The sequence below is a fragment of the Ambystoma mexicanum genome, chromosome 10, assembly GCF_040938575.1.
Source record: "Ambystoma mexicanum isolate Mex_15411 chromosome 10, UKY_AmexF1_1, whole genome shotgun sequence".
Taxonomy (NCBI): domain Eukaryota; kingdom Metazoa; phylum Chordata; class Amphibia; order Caudata; family Ambystomatidae; genus Ambystoma; species Ambystoma mexicanum.
In genome coordinates, this window is record NC_090932.1 from 1,439,461,689 (window position 1) to 1,439,475,939 (window position 14,251).

At 43.9% G+C, this 14,251-nt stretch overlaps 1 protein-coding gene across 8 annotated transcripts in view; it reads left to right on the top strand.

Moving 5' to 3' along the window:
- The window catches only part of HECTD4 (HECT domain E3 ubiquitin protein ligase 4), a 4,298,785-nt gene that overhangs the window by 1,074,457 nt on the left and 3,210,077 nt on the right, over positions 1-14,251 (top strand). For all 8 annotated transcript variants that reach the window (XM_069619495.1, XM_069619492.1, XM_069619493.1 and 5 more), the window contains exon 25: positions 10,232-10,465. In XM_069619495.1, the coding sequence (XP_069475596.1) occupies positions 10,232-10,465 (234 nt within the window). The remainder of the gene's footprint in view (positions 1-10,231; positions 10,466-14,251) is intronic.

The following is a 14,251-nucleotide window of genomic DNA, read 5'->3' on the forward strand; positions in this document are numbered from 1 at the left end:
GGGAGGAAGGATGAATTGAATTGGGATGTTGATCATCCAAAATGTTTTTTATTGGGGGAGGGATGTTTGTGAAATGAAATTATGAAAGGTTTGTAATAAACCCAAATTCGAACACTGCATTAAATGATTTTCGTGTCTCGGCGGGAGGCGGACATGGCCGGTAACGGCTGCTAACCCGAGCCTTGGTAGGTCTGAGCCGAAGCATAGTGTCTGAAGATTGGTATGAACCTGTTTGCGCCATACTGATTATGAAATATACAACTTCAAGGTGAGAGCCAAAGTAGTCCAATTACATTGTTTTTTGTTTATACATGCATTTTTTATTCCAAGTTCTTCAATATAAACTCTCTACTCGTGTTTCACCCTCTTAGATTCAGGGGGCTTGTCAGGAGAGTATATAATGAAAAGGAAAAATTAATGAGCCGTGTATTACATTAATAGCTGCTCAAATAAAAAAAAAATACATTGTAACAAAGAAAAAAGAGACTGGTACATTTAGAGGGTACATCATCCTCCTCACATTCTTGGCCAACTGCAATCATTCTAAGCCCGATTTGTGTATTACTTGTTTAAAGCTTTAGTAAGTATTGTCTGCAAAACTGGTTTAGTTAAAAAAGGTATTTACATTCTTCCTATGAGTAATTAACTGTGATAGGCCACTCACATTAAATAACTTTAATTGTTTTTGTGTGCTTCATAGGTTATTATATTTTCCTTAATTTCCTAAGAGCAAATTGGTTTCCAAAGTGTTGAGGTTTTAAGGTTTATGTCCAGAGCGTGTCAGTCACTGGAAAAAAGTGAAAGTAAAAGAAAATGTCAATTTGCAAAAAGTAAGGAATACAAATTGCTTTTGTTATAGAGTACCTCTTTTTGGCTATATTGTAAAAAATAAGGATGGGATGCAGGATTGCAACTGGTCTGCTTACCTTGTGGTGTTGTTTTAAACTTCTTTAGAATGGGATTCGATTGTCTTTGGGAACGATACAGCCAATCTGTTGGACAAGTCCCTAGTCATTTTTGCATGTATTGATAGTGCTGAACGACGCTGCAGTGATGTCATCACGCTTATTTAGCATGTGTGCAATGATGTCATCATGCTTATGCGTCGTGGCCATCTTGGGGGTGATATTTACATTGTGACCAGCCTTTTCCTAAGGGGTCCTCTACGATCCTCTACGACTTACACTGTAAATTTCAATACCTATTGCAGTTATAAATATGTCTGGAGTCGTTAAAGGCTGTGTGCTTCCAGGCATGGTTAATTTAAAAAAAAGAAAATTGAATAAAATATAATAACCTTTGAAGCACACAAAAACAATTGAAGTTCTTTAAGGCGAGTGGCCTATCACAGTTAACTACTCATAGGAAGAATGTAAATATATTTTTTAACTAAGCCAGTTAGGCAGACAATCCTTACTAAAGCTTTAAACAAGTAATACACAAATCTGGCTTCTGATGATTACAGTTGGCCAAGAATGTGAGGAGGATGATGTACCCTCTAAATGTACTGGTCTCTTTTTTTCTTTGTTACAATGTATTTTTCTTTGATTTGAGCGGATAATAATGTAATACATGGCTCATGAATATTTCCTTTTTATTAGATACTCTCCTAACATACCCCCTGAATCTGAGAGGGTGAAACATGTGTAGAGAGTTTATATTGAACATCTTGGAATAAAACATGCATGTATAAACAAAAACCGTGTAATTGGACTACTTTGGCTCGCACCTTGAAGTTGTATATTTCATAATCAGTATGGCGTAAACAGGGTAATAACAATCTTCAGAAACTGCTCTTCCCTATCTCTAGCAGTCAAGATAGAAGTATAAGACCTGTGCAGACAACTGATTTCCATTTACAATCACAAATACAATAATTTGGATTTGTCCAAAGAAAATGCCCTTCGATTGCTTCTACTACATAAATAAATGAAGCAAAGCATAGGAGAGGCTCCTTGTTGCCCCGCCTCCCCTGCCCCACATAAAAAATAAAATAAAAATGGCACCACCGGGGGAAGGTCCTCGGGTGGCTGGAACAGCAGCCAGACAATGTTTTCTCGCCCACTGTTCCAGCAACCTGATTGGCTAATGGCCCTTCCCCGGGTGCGAATGTACAATATAGCACACATGATTTTGACTATGGAAGTGCCTTCTGTATATGCAGCAGTGTAGACAGTGTTAGTTTGGGAATTGTCCAATAAAAGTTTTTTTGAAAAATGTGTTCCTTGTGGGAATTGATCCCCGGAGCTTCTGTGTCCCAGTTGAACTACTAGTAAGCACAGATACCCATCATGGGGATGGCATGCAGCAACATTGCACTCGACGAGACAGTAAATTGAGGATAATAAACTTTCACACATGATCTGTGAGATTTGCATCCACTTCCAAACCATAGAGAGAGCAGTCTTGTAGTTGGTTTTTCACCATATCCACCGTAGTTGCTGGGGCAGAATGGCATCAATTTATGGGACCCTTACTATTTTGGGTGTTTGTCCTCTGCATTTTTGGGGTTTCTGATTTATTTTGCTGATCATAGGAACTTCTGCTGAATAATACATCCCTTTTACGTTTCTCAGAGTATTTGATATTGGGTTGCACGTAATGAGGCCAGACCCAGGAGTGCCTCTCAGGCATCCCATTTTTTGCTTTATGGTCATTGTATCTGCATACATTTGTTTTCTTTGTGGGGAGGGGTGTTGCCTAGTGGCAGCTTATATTTAGTTGTGGCTTGACTAGCAGGGGATGTGAAAGGGGGAAATAGATGTACTGCACTAGTAGCTCAATGTACCTTTATGGTAGCCTACTCTCGGACATTTTGTTTTAGGGGATTCCGTTGTTCAGGGAAACCATGTTCTTGACCTTGGTCATGCCACTGCACTTTCTGTACAGGTGGGCTTGGGGGTTTGGTGGTTTTTGAGGCCAGCCTGATTGGCTGGTCATCAAAACCTTTGTTTGAATCCCCTAATGGTATTGGTGGGCTGGCAGAAGCCAGCCTATGTGAGTGAATGCACATATAGAGGACACCCTTCTTCATACGGCGGGGCTGCTGGTTTGTTGGACGGTGGAGCATGTCTGCTTACCTGCTGGAGGGTTTTGGAGCCAGAAAACACTGTAGCAGGTTTTGATTCCCAGTTTGGCTGTACCAGTTGCACTGGTAATAGTGGTGAGACTGGTATCTCTTGCCTGTGCATGTTTGAGTACTGGGGGCCCTTTCCAAGCCTTTGGCCAGCTGCTGGTCCTCCTCATATGTGGTCCTCTTCATCTGTTTGGATTTCACGGCCAGTGTCTGCGCCTTGATTTTGGAAGTTGCCACCGCTGTTGTCCTGCTGCAGCGGCAGTTTTAGCAGGTGTTTATTGGTGTGCCCATCCACGTTTGCCCCCTGAGCCATGGGGGATCTGTAGTGTGCAGGTTCCTCTGTCCTCCTGGAGCCATCTTTTAGAAAATTCCACTTCTGGATGCCGAATCCCACTCATAGTAGATGGTGGTTTTCCTTTCGGGCCATCAGGGTTGTTGGCACAGGGTTCAGGACCGTGGTTGACCGGATCCTTCCTTTTGCTCTGTATCTTATCAGGTTGGTCTGATTCAGTCAGTGTTTTCTGAAACCTACACTGTAAGTACATACTTTAGGGGCCTGGGTTGACAGATTATTTAAGATCCTCACCCTCGTAGTTCGAGGTGGTCTTTTTTCTGCAAGTCCACATTTCAACATTGGAGGCTGAATCCTGCTCTGCTGTGTCTTGAAACCGCCACCCGATCTCCTCTACTTGGCCTCCACTGGTATTCCCTGGGGTCTGCTGCATTCTTCTGGCTACCTGTTGGGTGGGGGACTGGGACTGGGACTGGGACTTAAATGACTTTTCAGCATACCCAAAAGTCTGCCTACAGACTTTGTCCTGTCATTTCCTGTCAGGCACTTTCTTCAACTTTGAACTCCTACAGGGGATGCTGGAAGGCAATTAACTGGACTTTGGAATTTTCCTAGGGTCCCACCAACTCCTGTATCTTTGGAGACTTTAACCTGAGTTAATGGGTGTTTTTTTAAAATCTGTATATTCCTGCATAGATAAACATGGTTTTACTGTGGCTCTACTGTTTCTCTCCTTGGTCTTTAATATGCTCTTCTGGGCATAGTGACTGTCTGGCTTTCTTGGACATTGTGTTCCCCTGTTCACTACATCTAAATGCTCTGCTCCAACTGTTTGTTTGTTCGTGTATGTTTATTTGTTTATTCATTTGTATTGCACACCAGACCCGGGGGTATAAGGGCGCAGGAGCAACAATAATTACAGTGTATACATGGGTAGATACATTTCAGATAGATATATTGATATACAGAGTACAGGTATACATATTTACAAATTCGCAAGTTGGTCAGTAGATGGTCAGAAGTATAGTTAGCCGGTGAGCAAAATTTACATAAGGCGAGGTCAGTTATTGGTCCTTATTCTTTAACCATTTTAAGTAGCTGCGCCTAAAGTGGGGATAGGTTTGCGGTGTCCTGAGGGAGGGAGGTAGGGAGTTCCAGTGTTGGGCTGCTTTCACCTGGAAGCTGTTACCGCCCATTTTAGTTCGGTTGTATATAGGAACTGTAAGAAGGTTGGTGTTGGCGGATCTGGTGTGCCTGTTGGGGGTGTATCTCTTTATTCTGTCAGCAAGGTAGCGAGGGGCTGCATTGTTGAGGCATTTGTGTGTTAAGGAGGCTACTTTGAGTAGAATTTTGTCAGTAGTGGTAAGCCAGTTGTGAGTTCGCCTTATGCTGGAGATGTGTTCTCTCTTGGGGATGCTGAGCGCAGCTCTGAGAGCATTATTTTGCAAAGTCTGGATTTTATTGGTAGCCTGTTTGTTGGCTCCTACATAGAGGGCGTTACAATAGTCCAATGTTGCTAGTACAAGGGCTCTGGCTAGGGTAATGCAGTTCTGGGTGGAGAGGAAAGGTTTGGCTGCTCTTATAATCTTACAAGTGTAAGCTGTAGAGGTGGCCATGAAGCTAATCTGTTTGTGGAAGGAAAGGGCGGAGTCTAGGTAGATTCCTAGGCTTTTCACTTCTTTGGCTACCTTGATGGGATTGCCGCCTATAGTGAAGCTGGTGTAGTTATGGCCCAGTTTATTTAGATTGTGGGTAGATCCGAGGATGAGGAGTTCAGTCTTGTCATCATTCAGGCATAGACTGTGGGGGGCCATCCATGCCTGGATGATGAGGTATACCCTGTTCACCAAGGCCAAATCCTTGTTATAATATCCCGTCAACGGGTTGAGGATCTGGGTATCATCAGCATAATTAGTGTAGGTGATACCCAGACTGTCAAGATCATCAAACAGGGGCTTTGTGAACACGTTATACAGTGTCGAGGAGACGTATGAACCTTGGGGGACCCCGCATGTGATGGGGATAGGGTCGGCAGATGCTGTGGTGGAAAAAACACGCATCAATCTGTTGCTCAGTAACAACTTAATCCAGCCGATGGCTTCTTGGGAGAAGTGGGCAGCCGAGTCCAGGTGGCTGTATAAAATTTTGTGATCGACAAGATCAAATGCTGCTGAGAGGTCTAGGAGGAGTAGAAGGGCAGTTTTCCCATTATCTCTGAGTGTCGAATTGGGCCTTAAGATCAATCAGAACCGTTTCTGTCCTGTGTTGGGGTCTAAGGCCTGATTGCCAGATTCCCAGGAGGTGGTTTTGTTCCAGATATTTTTGTATTTGTTGGTATGCAGTCTTATCTCATATTTTGAGCAGGAAGGGGGCGGTGGTGATGGGTCTGTAGTTAGTGGGTATAGATGGGTCTAGGAAGGGTTTTTTTGAGTAGGGGGAGGACCCATGATTCTTTGAGATTGTTGGGGATAGTGCCTGATGAGAAGGAGGCGTTAATGAGTTTGGTAATGAAGGGTGAAAGGTCTCTAGCCGTGTCTTTGATGATTTGAGAGGGGCAAGAGTTGCTCTGGCAATTAGCTGATTTAAGGCTGAGGATGATTTTTTTCCACTTCTAATGTGGAGACTTTGGAGAAGCTGAAACGTGTGACGGTATTGGATATGGGGTTCTGAGGTGTGGGGTGGGGTGGGGGGAGGTGTTGGTGGAATTAGTGGAGTTAGATAAGGATTCTTTCTTGTTGTTGATTTTGATTTGAAGGCCTACGACTTTATTGGCCAGTGCGTTTTGGACACTAGTGCACCATTGTTTATCTTTCAGGCATTTATCTAGGGCACGGACAGGAGTTTCCGGCTCTTTGATGATAGAAAATGATTTCTTTTTTGTATAAGGAGACTATTTTGTTGAGGATCAGCTTGTTAGTGTCTGTGGGAGATTGTCTCCAAGCTTGTTCCTTTAAGCGTGTTAGGGAGAATTCTCTTATAAGGCTAATTTTCCAAACCTAGTGAGTCCCTCAGCAACTTTGCTGGATTTTTGGGGTTTGTTTTTTTCTCCTGCTAAGAGTGAGGCTCTTTTTCTCCCACTCTTAGGCATGATTTGAGGTATGTCTCTGACTATTTGTGTGCTTGTGGGCTATGGGGTCCTTTACTCCATAGGGTATCATCTGTGTTACACAGCACCCTCAGTGCAGTAACACAGGGGTGTCATAGTGACCCCCAAACATAGACTCCATACCCTGGGACTGACTACTGTCTCCCAGGGCATGTAAAGTCACCATTGGCTTTACTAGTCTTAAATTGTGAACAGAACCAGTAGAAACCATCATATTGTGGAAGTACTGGTAGGAGTAATTTGATTGCCCCTGGGTCTGTTTTCCAAGGAGACACTGTCCAGTCCCCCCCTTGTCGAGTTTCTGGCTGGTGGCAGTGGATACCACGCAAAATATTCCACCGGAATATTTCCTATGGGATTTTCCCATTCATTTTAAACGCACCACTTTTTGGAGAAATGTTAAAGATACCGCTGGGTTATTTATTTAATATTTATTCCCCGGTTGGGTCTTTTTTGCCAGGACTCGGTTTTAAAATGGCGTTTGTGTTCGCCTCTGAAACCCTAACCCAAGTCGAGCCCTTTGTTCCACTTTTGGCAGGCTTCTGCACGGAAGCCTCCAAAAGTGGTGCCACTCTGTCTGGGTCTACAGGATGTGTTGGCGGGGTGGGGAATAGGCACCCTGGACTGAGTTGCCTTGGCAACTCAAGTCGCATTCTTTTCTTTGATTGGTCCGGCTCACCACTTAGCATGTTTGATTGACAGCTAGGCTGATGAATGGGGGTTTTCTGCATAAAAGCAGGGCTTTGGGGACTGGAACTTTAGAAGTCGCCACAGGACCTAAAGAATCCGAAGAGGGGAGAAGCTGAGCCCTCTACAACGACGACACCACCGGTGGAGCCCTGCTGTACGCTCACCATTTTCCAGACGACAGAGAAGATCTTCTTCCAGGAGAGTCTTCTTCCCTTTGAGCTGGTGGGACCAACCAGTTTGCTTTTTTCGCCTTCCTGGATCGTCTTGTGGTCGAATCACCCGTGCCAAGCACCCCGGCGGCCGAATAGCCACGCTTCTTCACTACCGCGAATAAAAGGGTAGTACCTTTTAACCGGGAAACTCTGCGGCTGGTTTCTTCCCTGGCAGTGCAACGACCTCCAGCTTTTATCCACGTTGAGATCTTCTTTTCCCCTCGACGAAGCCCCGACTTGCACCCGCTGCCAGGAACAACTGCCCCCGCTGGCGCTTTTTCACAATTTCAGGTACTGAGTCCCACCTGGTCTCCCTTGCAACAGACTGTCCAAGGTGTCCCGTAAATCCTTGACTCTCTAACCTGGGGTGCCCTCGGACCTGTTAACATTACCTTTCTAACTTGATCCAACCTCCTTTTGACATTCCTGCAAAGACTTTGAGTGCATTTCCACTGTGTGATCTTGGGCACATCCCGCTTTGCTCTCTCCAAGAGTGGGCCTGGCCTATGAACTTTGTGCTCTACAGTAGACCCTGCCTTTCTTGATTTGCTGTGGGTTCTTAAGTGTTGGTACTGAGTGATTTTCCTATTCTGCCTTTTCTCTCCCTTTTTAAACAAATTATTGGAGTACCATCTATGGTTACGCACTCAGCACTGTTTTGCTACATAAGTGGTGTCGTAACCTAGACTTGTCAAATAATTAATTAGGGAGGTGTATATATTTCTAGTGACTGTGTTTGAACTTGCTTGACATATTAGTGCCAGTGTATTTTTACAAGTGTGTTTTTAAATAAATAATTATATACTTTTATACCAAAGCTCTGGTCCGTGTTTGCTTGTGCTACTGTATTTTTGGCCCTATTGTGTATACTCTATATACTGCCTAACTCTTCTTGAGAGAAGTCTGACTGCTCAGCCACAGCTACCAGATAAATCTGGGTGGTACAGACTGCTACCAATTGGGTTTACTGCTAACACCTGTAGTCTTAAACTTTTTGCAGTGGTCCCTAAGGGAACTGCACAGGTTTCTGCCTAACATAAACATAAGATTCTGGGACCTAAACAATTAGGCTTTCAACGAGGTTACAGTACTGAGTCGACTCTTCTGGACCTCAAGACCCAATATATTTGACATATTTGACAAAGGGAACTCGGCTCTGCTGGTGTTACTAGATCTGTCCTTGGCATTTGATCTTGTGGATCACACAATTCTTGCAGACAGACTATGTAGCATGGCACATTTCTCTACAGCTGCAGCTAACTGGGTTCAATCATTTCGATCTGACCGGACCACAAGAGTCTTCTTTCGGGACTCACTGGCAGAGGAATTCAGGGTCTCTTGCGACGTGCAGCAGGGATCCTGTTTTATCACCTTCTCTATTTAACATCTTTATGCTCCCCTTGTTCCAACAACTGTATGCAGCAGAGACCACGTATGCTAATTACGCTGATGATACTCTGTGTCTCTTACCATTATCAGGCGACTATAGCACCGATTCCATTACCCTAAATTGTATGTATCAGAGAATACAAGCGTGGATGCAGGTGAATATATAATACCAACTGTACCATGATTGCACATGCCATTATAGGGGCCAGACTTGACAATTGGACTAGCCTTTTGCTGGGGGTAACCAAAGGGGAACTTTTCCAACTTCAGGTGGTTCAAAATAACGCTGTGCATGTTGTAATGGGGATGGCAGATCACGTTTCCCTAGCCAGAAGGGCCCTGCACTGGCTGCCGGTGAACGTGAACAGCCGCATTGTGTACCATGTGCATTGCATAACACATTGTTGCCTCTTGGCCTTGGCCCAGAATATCTAGCCTAACATCTCCACTGGCTGCCCGCACACTGGAGCCTGTGCTCTAATAACACCTCCCTTTTGGTGACTTGATGCGCCAACCGCTCCTGCCCCCTCAATCTGCGTGCATGTTCATTTCTCCCAGCTTTCAAGAAGGGCCTGAAGTTGCACTTTTCTGCCAAGTCCCTGAACTAGAAGTTTCATAGACATCTTCCCTAGCTTCTCTTATTCATCTTTTCTGTACGTATGTCTTGTTTAGCGCCCCTATGACTATGGGCTTTGTTTATTGAGCTATATAAAAAAAATAGAAAAGTGGTAACGCAGAGAGGAGACTGCAAAAGGAGGAATAACTGAAGACCCCTCCGTTTCAAGAAATACCTGGTTGTCTGCTGATGCCACAAAAGGTCCTCTCCTTCCTCCTATTGCCATCTCCTCTCTGCATTATCACCTTTTTTTGTGCAGTGCTCCATTGCTGGCTAGCTCGGTTTGCAATATATAAATCACATGGATGTATGTTATTACAGAGTCTAGGTGAGTAATGGGAGAAGACCAGTGTTCTTCATTTCTGCTTGCTTCTAAGACTGGTCTGCCAATGTTGAGGTTTCTGGTGCATTGGGGACTCCAGAGTGAGAGAGTATTTTCATGCGAGTATAAAGGTAGTAGGTAGGGCACCTGGTAAAAAGAGCATAGAATGTTGTCTCCCGGGGGCCAGTTTGTTAGGTGCATGACATCCATGCTTGAATGAACGACAGTTTGAGTTCTGAGCTGGTAACTGTCCGTGGAGCAGGAGTCCTACCATTAAAGAACTGCATGATCAACCCCCATGTAGATGGTAAGTATGTTGAGTAGCGCTTCCTGGTCAACAATATTGACCTGCCACCTTTACAGGACATTGAACTCTCACAATTGTCAAGTTTATCTTTTTTTTTTTGTATCACGCTTTTAAATGTTTATTTATCAATAGATATCAGAGGTCTAACAGAAATAAAGAATGGTTTAATGAAACAAACAGTAATATCCTGCTTGAATAAATGTTCACTTTCTGTTTTTCAGATGTCAATGGCAGGTTGAAGCCAATGGTGCACTGTCTCCAGCACTTACACCAAGTCCATCTCCTCTGCCCCTCACCATAGACGAAGACCGGGAATTTACTTATCCTTCTGACATCTTGGTGCCTCCTATTGGACATTATTTTGATCTGCCGCGGATTCGACTGCCTCCGGGAATCATGATAAAACTCAGGGAAATATCTGGACGTGCTCGCCCGCAGTTCAGACCCAGTATAAAGTAGGTGCACAACTTCCTCCCACCCAATTTCTTTTTTTACCTTTACATCAGGTTTTATGAACTTTATTTTGTCCATCCTCAACACCTGAATTGTGTGTGTCTCCTGAGTCCTGCTCTGTTTTTCATTTCTGTTCTATGAATCTGAATTCCAAATATGCTGTTTAAATGATCAGTGTGCAGTCTGATTTGACTTTCATTCCACTTGTTTAAGGCATCCATATCTAAGTGCTGGTAACTCGTACTCCCTCTTAAATACACAATTGCATGCTTGCTCAACCATATGCATTGAGCTTTTGTGTGTAGTTTGTATTGTTGGCAACTAAACAGATAGGTTCATAAAAAGAAGAGGATTGCATGTTGATGGTTATTAAAAAGCAGCTTTTCTGAAGTTGGTTACTACAAATTCCTACACACATAATCAGCTGTAGTGGTTTTTACCTCCCCGAACATTACTTTGGTATTTGTCAGTACAAAATAATTAACTGGGCAATCACAGTAGGATCTGTTATGCCACTGTACCCTGCACTGCAAAGGGCTGTTCTTTGGAAGAAAAGGATTGTCTTGCATGCAGCCTTTTTCAGTGCACAACCAGAATTAGTAGCCCACATCCATGTCTACAACTTGGATGATTCCTGAATCATCTTATGTGGGGACCTAAATGTGATCAGTATGAGGACGGATGGCAAAATGATCAAAGAATCATTGGCACCCCGAAACACGAATAGAGGATCCTCTTGGCTAGATCTAATGGAAAGCCGAGATCTTCATATCTTGAATGGATAGTATGGAGAAAATAGCCTTTGCCATTCGACCTGGAAAAGAGGCACACAATCGTCGTTTCCAGGATATATCTTTGTGTCCAGAGACATGTTAGAGGACATAGATTCCTTCAAAATAATACCAGGAAACGCCGGTGACCATAATTGGCTAAGATGAACATGGTTGCAGAGATACATCGCCCTACACACAACCGGCCCACATAGGTGGAGGTGGTAAATAAGGGATGCAGGTTAAAGATAAGGCGGTGGAACAATCAACTGCCATCTACTCGGCAACAATTCAAGATAGCAAGATCCATTGCTCCGGGAATAGTAGCGTTAACTACACTCCAATTCTTGCGCTTTTCTTCCCAAAAAGGAAAACTTATTACCCCCCTCCAGTGAAAGGATATCAACACGTCTTTGTCCTCCAGATGGTCGAAAAACACTGTGAAAGGAGGAAAGCATTGCGGGACCTGAAGAAATTCAACAATAGAGACATTAAAAGGGTAAAACAAATACAAGTCCTGGCTCATCAATCACAAGAGTGCCTTAATCCAGCAAGACACAGATAAAATGATGAAAGTCCTAACTAGGAAATCTTCAGCAGAAATCTGGGGTCTCATTAAGACAACTGGCAGACCCAGCATTAACTACAGATAAACGGAGTGACAAAGGCAAAATTGATAAAAAAATTTTAAAACCTATTCAGGGAAATATCACTGAAGAAGATAAATCCTATGACATTAGTAAGCCTCTGGGTTGTCCCCTATGATCATGAAGAACTAGTGAACATGATAAAACACACTAACACATTGCGTGCCACTGGGCCTGATGGGGTATCTAATATGATGCGGAAAGAAAACCCAGTTCAATGGGCGACAATGCTGGACTTCTGGATAATGTGCTAACCTCCAAAACCATACCTCCGCCATGGAGGGCCCACGTTATGCCGATATTCAAAAACTGTAACAGAAATGATCCACAAAATTACCGCCCAATTGCCTTATTAGATGTGATGGGGGAACTGTACACATCTTTGCTATTGAAAAGACTAAATGGCTGGACAAAGAAGGAAAATCGCAGTGGCTTCTTTCAGTCAGGATTCTTAAAAGGCTTAGGGGGACATCTCTGGCCTTCCATCTGGCTATTTTAAAAGCCAAAGCTCTGAAAACTAAGACCAAGATCCATCTGGCCTTCGTTGACTTCTCAAAGGCATTCAACGGCATCACCAGGTGTTTGGGACAAATTAACATCTTGGAGCTGTCCGGCAGACCTCTTGGAACAACTTAGAGTTCTACATACGGACACTTCCATAAGAGTCTGCTTAAACGCTAATGGGCTGCTGAGTGAAGAAATGCCTATGGGCCGAGACGTGAAGCAAAGCTGCCCCTTTGTCCCTGCCCTCTTCAACTTATACTTTGCAGACCTAGGGAAGGTTGTCAAAAATCAGGTGTTTCCACCTAAGATAGGCGGAGTAAAAATCAACCATCTGTTGTACGCGGATGATCTGGTCCTCCTCAACTATATAGCAAAGGCAGCTGAAAAGATTAGCTAAATATGCCAAGGAGAACAACATGCAAATCAACACAGACAAAACGAACATCATAACCATTAAAAACGAGACTAACTACAGGAAAAATGTATTGAAATGGAGACTGGGATCCTCAGAAACTGCTTCAGTTGACTCCTTTAAGTATTTGGGGATCCAGATCTCGACTAGCACAGTGGAAACAAATACCTTTGATTTCTTAAGAGGGAAAGCCTTGGCCCTTGCCAACCAAACTCTGATTCTAATGCGCAAGCTCTGCCGATACTCGTTTCTACCCATAATAGAGTTCTACAGAGTCAAGGTGGTGCCCACTCTGAACTATGGAGCAGATGCCCTACTTATGATGCCCCAAAAAAACTGGGCCAGGCTAGAGGGCCTATTCTGGAAAAGGATGCTCTGCCTTCCAAGATCCGTCCCGAACCATATCATTAGAAAGGAACTGGGATTATCACTGAAAGTGTCAGCAGAGTGAAAATCCCTAAACCTTTTTGGGAAATGTATGTGTGAAAACGCACCCCTATACTAGATTTTATAAAAACAGAAATGAAAAATGGTCAAACGCCACCCTGGCAAAATGGGACGCCTACTGTAGGACAACGTTAACGGAGATAGGCTCGTCGATCGCTGAACTTCTGATCAACCCAAACAGTCAAGAGAAAACTATGGATGTTTGACTGGACTATCACGATTGACAAAGCGAATGAATTCAAACTGCATCGAAGCCTGACACAGATAAGGAGTCATGGCAAGAACCCAGAATATTTGAAAACATTGCTAGGCCCCTATTTTAGATCACAATTTATGAGGATATGATTGTACCTGTGCAGCACAAAGGACGTTATAGGTGAAGAAGAGTATGCAGCATGATGCTCCCATGATGCAGCTGATTTGGGCACCAGATTCTTGGTCAAGCAGACGAAAGAAGGGACACTGGAATGGCTCTCGCAACAGCAGTCGAGTGAAGAGGTTTCAGACATAAGATTCTTCATGGTTCTGTGAATCTGGCACCCTTCTCAAGACAACAGTGAAGAATGGTTACCTTCTGGTCGATTCCTCTCGTTTTCTCGGTCCAGCACTCTGGTGAGGGGACTTGGAGGGGAATCTTGCCTTTGGAGGTCCGGAAGGAGTCCACCAAAGTTTCATAAGAATTCGATATTTTGAAGTCGGTGCACTGCAGAATGGCCACAGGTCCCAGGGTATTGGTGGTTTGCAGCGCATGAAACTCACAGCTCGTTGTGGGATGGATCGAAATACAGGTAGTCTTCAGACTGATTGGACCCACCAGTCTAAGGGAGAAAGTCATCCTTTTTCGGGGGCTCTCCTGATGCTGGGAACAAGGGGTCTAACAGCAGCGATTACACAGAAGGCACCTCTGGTCATCTGGAAGTGGTGGATGGCGTCTCTCCTCTTCCATCTTCTTGTTTCTTCAATTCCATTGGACAGCTTGTCTTCTGCCTCAGGATCTATGCCTCTTAT